This window comes from Lupinus angustifolius, chromosome LG02, assembly GCF_001865875.1.
Source record: "Lupinus angustifolius cultivar Tanjil chromosome LG02, LupAngTanjil_v1.0, whole genome shotgun sequence".
In the NCBI taxonomy this organism is placed as follows: Eukaryota; Viridiplantae; Streptophyta; class Magnoliopsida; order Fabales; family Fabaceae; genus Lupinus; species Lupinus angustifolius.
In genome coordinates, this window is record NC_032010.1 from 9,573,220 (window position 1) to 9,579,390 (window position 6,171).

The 6,171-nt window shown below is 37.1% G+C and overlaps 1 protein-coding gene across 1 annotated transcript; it reads left to right on the top strand.

Moving 5' to 3' along the window:
• On the top strand, positions 2,673-4,181 carry LOC109326712. Its single transcript, XM_019559472.1, has 2 exons — positions 2,673-3,053; positions 3,216-4,181. The coding sequence occupies exons 1-2, from the start codon at positions 2,673-2,675 to the stop codon at positions 4,179-4,181; spliced, it is 1,347 nt and encodes a 448-aa protein (XP_019415017.1).

The following is a 6,171-nucleotide window of genomic DNA, read 5'->3' on the forward strand; positions in this document are numbered from 1 at the left end:
ACTTGGGAGTCGATTATAGATCGGGGAATGTATTAACATCCCGTACGCCAATATTAAAATGGTTTACTCGCTAACAACATGAACTTTTATACCCCTAAACAAATTTATTTATTAAAGCAAAATATTTTATTTTTTAATTTTGTGTCTGATAAGATGTCATCTTGCACCTACGTATCCCTAGGTGCAATAGGAAAATGAAGAATATATAGTTCTGGATTGAAAATTAATTGGTTGATTTGTTCGATTGACTTAAGTTAATGTTAAAAATATAATGATTTCAGTTTAATGGAATTAATAGCATATAGATGATACTGGTTGTATATTTATCCTCACATTAAGCAAGAAGTTAGAAACAACTCGAATCATTACCATATTATATAAATTTCATTGCTTTCGGTAAATAATTTAATTTAATTCAGAATTGATAACATAGAGATAATGCTCGTCGTAGACTTTCCTCTTGCATTAAGCAATGAGTTAGAGACGACTCGAACTATGACCGTACTATAAAAATTCCACAAAAATTGTTTGTTGATAAATAATATAATTTAATAGTATAGAGATGGTGTTGGTTGTAGAGCTTTCCCTTGCATTATATAAGAAGGTAGAGACGAAAATTCCGATAAAATAAAATAGGCCATCTATAGTTTTCCTTTAAATGGATAAATCTGCCTCCATTCAATATTTACACTTTATGCTTGCTGATTTTATGATATTTAGATTGTAAAAGGTGGCCAAATTAAATCCAGCGCATTCCATTATTACTAGATGGTCATGGTTAATAAAATATATATATGTATCTCACGTCTTTGCTTCACTAATTTTTTTAATTGAACGAGTTTGCCTCCATTTAAGTGTTTATAATTTATAATCTAAAATTAAAGACTTCATGATATCTAGATTATAAAGGTGGCAAAACTAAATTCATAGTGTTCTCCATCATTACTACGTTATCATAGGATTGCAATAGCAATTTCATTTTTAAAACAAAGGGATATAAAGTTAGAGGTACTTACCAATTACGAGGTGTTCTTGTCTCAGACATAAAGTATAAGGGCATATAATGACAACGAAGAGTACATGAATAGCAATTCAAAGAATAAGAAACAAAACTGAATACCTTCCTGTCAACTTTAAAAGCCTCCTCAGATAAATGATGCAGCATTGACATCTACAAGGAATTATCCTTATGACTTATGAAGTTCATTGTAAGGAACAATAATGCAGCAAGAATAGTTTCTTAACAAAAACCAGAAAGACAACACTGTAAATAATGTCAAATAATGATTGTTTGGTTTAACTAATTTCATACAATGAAAGGAAGATAACATATGGCGGAAAAGAAGAAAATTAGAAGAACTTCTAGAAGAAATAGAGCAGAGGTTAGAGAGAGGATAATAATGCCACAAATTCCACAATCTCTCATATGCACACAACGTGCCTAATATTCCGTTCAGCCACATACGTAATCATTCAGTTGGGAATTGGTTATTTTTTCCTATTGCTTCTCCTCAATTTCTGAGTGCCAATGTCATGTGCCATATGTCCAGTTGTATTGACTAATTTGTCCCTCTCTTTAATTCCTGTTGGCTTCATTACATTCATCCTCTTCTTTTGTGTTCATGTTTATACACACGCATATAACTCAGGCTTCCAAGCCTCAGTTTCACAAAACAATTAGAGCATCCACCTTGTCGCTAAACTAAATTCCAAAACCAGTACACCTTTTGGAACATTCTCTTTAATTTAATATTTATACTAGATACTCAATTGAATAAGGAAACCCCATATGGAAATTATCCTCAAAACATAATCTATTGGCACCCCTTTTAAGTACTAGTCAACGTCCCTTCCTGAAAAAATGACTTCTTTTGTTTAGTGTATTATAGTCTTGTCGGTGATGAGTGAGAGAAGAGTGTGTTGTTCTTTCAGGCTATGTGGGTATTTATAGGGGCATACTTTGTCAGGGTTGCTGTTTGGAAGCAAAGGAATGCTATGATCCTAGAATCTCTGTGGTGGTAAGCCAATATGGTGTGAGAATATGACCCTATAACAATGAAAGACTTTAGCTAAGTCATGGTCCATATTATCAGGAAGGTCTAGCCGTTGCTCCTCTGACATGTCAATAGGCTGAAACTGTAGTGCGAATAACTCTGAAATAGCATGGGTGTTATTCATCCTACGTAGGTGATGGAATTGAGCCGTAGATGGTAATCGAGGTTGTTCTCCATGCAATGTCACAAATTGATCATTAAGATAAAACTTTAAGGTAAGAGCATCGTAATTAGAAATGTGTGGGCCTAATGTTGCATGCCAAGTTGCTCCCAAAACCAAATCAGCACCTGAAACTGGTAGGAGATATTGGAGACACCTAAGGATATATGTTTGATTGAAGAAGTTAAATTGGTAGATAATGAAGGCAATGAATCAACCAAGAGGGACAAACCAAGGAAGAAGATGACCAAGAAAGAAAAGCCAAGTATATTAGCCATGTCCAGGAAACTAATTGGGCTTTAGTTAGTTAGTTGGCCCAATAAGTGTTTTTTATTGGGTTCTTTCCTTTTCAGGAAGTTGGTTACTTTCTGTTGGGAAATCAGTTTTGTTTTCTTTCTTTAAATAGCTTATTGTATGCAAGTTTTAATCAATGAAGAAAGTAGTGTTTTCTTTACAAAATGCAATATGGTATCAGGAGCATAACTCCGCTGCAAATCACAACAAACCAAGATTTCTGGTTCAACTCCTTCTTCTTCCCTATTCTCTCATCAAGCAGCTCCCAATCTACAACAACGGCGGAGGATCAAAACCAAGAAGGTGATCTTCCAATTGTCATGAATTCATATGATACACATAGCCCTTACTACATGTATCTTGGAGGAAACCCAGGATCAATCCTAGTTACACCCTCGCTGGACGGAAACAACTATCAATCTTGGAGTAGGGCAATGAGAAGAGCACTACGGTCCAAGAACAAGTATAGATTCATAGATGGCTCACTCCCACCAAGGCCTCCAACAGATCCAAACTTTGATATCTGGGAACGCTGCAACAATATGGTGATATCATGGATCATAAAATGCCTATCTCCCGATATTTCTCAAAGCATCGCATACATAGACAATGCATAGGAGCTATGGCAAGATCTGAGTGAAAGATTCTCAAAAGGTGACTACTTCCGAATTTCAGATTTGCTACAAGAACTTCACTCTATGAAACAGGGAGACAAAGGAATCTCAAGCTTCTTCACAGAATTGAAGACATTATGGGAGGATCTTGAATCCCTAAGGCCAATGCCACCATGCCTATGTGTAGTCAGATGTGGATGTGGAATGATCGACAAAATGAGGGAGCATCGGGACATAGAATATGTGATCTGCTTCCTCAAAGGGTTGAATGATGAATATAGTACATCAAGGGCCCAAATCCTGTTAATGGAGCCTCTTCCCAAGATCAACAAGGCTTTCTCATTGCTCATCCAACAAGAGCGACAATTAGTAGGAATGAATGTGATCAATCCCAAGGTCTTGTTCAATGCTGCTAATAATAGATCACAAGGAACACAAGAACAAGAACAAGGCCAACAATGGAGAGCTAAACCCAGTTTTGGAAGAGGAAGTAACAATTTGAGCAGGGGCAGAGGCATTAACAAAGGCTATGGAAACACCAAATCAAGTAGCATCAAGATCTGCTCCTTCTGTGGCAGGGAAAGGCATACTGTGGAGACATGCTATTTCAAGCATGGCTTCCCACCAAATATGCAACCTGGTAGGCTTAAACAATTAAGTGGATCTGTCAATAATGTGACAACTAGCAAAGGAAAAGAACGTGTAGCCCCTGATGAAGCAGGAAATATTGCCACAAACTTCAACTTTGGTCCCAAGCAGTATGCTCAATTGGCATCACTATTTCAAAGCATTGGAGAAGGGACATCTGAGCACAACATCAACCAACTTAGCATGGATCCAAGGCCAACAAGTGCAGTCAACACAGATCCAACAAATCAGAATCAGGAAATGACATGTAACAAAACATTATGGATTCTTGACATTGAGGCCACTGACCATGTGTGCCCCAATCTGAAGAAATTTAAGGCCTTTCATGTTATAAGACCAATCACTATAACCTTACCAAATGGTTGCACTACACTGGAAAAAATCAGTGGAACTATTGGCTTAACAGACTAACTAATCTTGCACAATGTTCTTTACATTCCAGACTTTAAATTCAATCTTATCTCTTTTAACTAAGTCTATGCATTGCACCCTAACCTTTGATGACTCAAAATGTTCCATTCAGGATATGACTTCCTTGAAGAAGATTGGACATGCTGAAGTTAGGAATGGCTTATATGTCCTTAGAGAAACTATAGAAACTATTGAGAATTGCATACCTAATGAACACATTGTAAATACTATATGCACTTATGATTCCTTTGACCTGTGGCACTTTAGGCTAGGCCACCCATCTTATGATGTACTAAACTCTGTTTGCAAAGACTATGCTTATGTGAATTCAAACTTAAACAAAATTGCTTGTGATTTTTGTCATTTAGGAAAGCAAACTAAGCTGCCTTTTCCCAATAATATGAATAAAAGTATGCATGTTTTTGACATTGTTCACATGGATATATGGGGACCACTAGGGAACTCATCCATCCATGGTCACAAGTATTTCCTCACTGTCATAGATGACTACTCCAGGCACACATGGCTATTCCTAATGAAATCTAAAGCTGAGGCAAGAAGATTAATGATAGAGTTTGCCAGAATGGTTAAAACTCAGTTTGATAAACAAATAAAGACCATTAGGACTGATAATGGAGTAGAATTTGACACTCCAACATTCTTTAAGGAACATGGAATGATACATCAAACCTAATGTGTAGAGACTCCACAACATAACTCTGTTGTAGAGAGGAAACACAGACACCTATTAAACACAACTAGAATTCTTCTGTTTCAGTCCAAGCTACCCAAGTCCTTTTGGAGCTATGCAGTTCAGCAGGCTGCATATCTCATCAATAGGTTGCCCAGCCCTATCCTAAAGAACAAGACTCCCTATGAGCTTCTGTATGAGAAAAGACCTAACTTAATTGACACAAAAGTCTTTGGTTGCCTATGCTTTGCATCCACCTTAACCCATCACAGAACAAAGCTTGATCCCAGGGCCAGAAAATGTCTCTTTCTTGGCCATAGAAAGGGAACAAAGGGGTTTGTCCTCTTTGATCTTCAAACTAGAGAAATATTTATCTCTAGGCATGTTACCTTCTATGAGCACATGTTTCCCTATAAAAGTAATGATACCAACATTGGGGTGAATATCAGTAGTGCAGAAAACAACCTTGAGTTCTTAGAAGAACATTATGACTCACACCCTCATGATACTCCTACTGAAACCAGGAATGAATCATAGGGCTATAGATTCCAACTTACATAGTCCTAGAAGATCAGGTCGCATTAGAGGACCCCCTACTCACCTAAGAGATTTTCACTGTGATCTCCTAAGCACAAAAGATCACAAAGTCACACACCCTTTATCTGCTGTGCTATCCTACCAATCTATTCGACCTGCTCATCTTAAATACACCATGACCATCACCACTCAAACCGAACCAAAGCATTATAATCAAGCCATTACATCACGACACTGGATTACAGCAATGCAGAATGAGCTTAATGCATTAGAACTAAACCAAACTTGGAGCATTGTTGATTTACCTTATGACAAAAGGGCAACAAGGTGTAAGTGAGTCTATAAGATAAAATACAAGTCAGATGGTAGTGTTGAGAGATATAAAGCTAGGCTTGTAGCTAAAGGCTACAATCAAATTGAGGGGATAGATTTCTTTGACACTTTTGCCCCTGTTGTGAAACTCACAACAGTAAGGCTTCTTCTTGCCATATCCTCATCTCAAGGCTGGATTATTCATCAACTTGATGTTAATAATGCCTTCCTTCATGGATACCTTCATGAGGAAGTTTACATGACCATTCCTCAAGGAGTAATCTGTAATGAACCTAACAAGGTTTGTAAGCTACATAAATCACTCTATGGTCTCAAACAAGCAGGAAGGCAATGGTTCAACAAATTGTCACAATGTCTTCTCTCATTAGGTTATATCCAGTCCCAACATGACCATTCCTTGTTCACCAAGAAATCAGGAATGCTTTTTAC

Bases quoted from the DNA above. Each gene is read 5' to 3' on its own strand.
- LOC109326712 (XM_019559472.1), top strand. From the start codon at position 2,673: ATGCAATATGGTATCAGGAGCATAACTCCGCTGCAAATCACAACAAAC. The intron at 3,054-3,215 runs GTGATATCATGG...TCTATGAAACAG, and splicing joins GGGAACGCTGCAACAATATG to GGAGACAAAGGAATCTCAAG.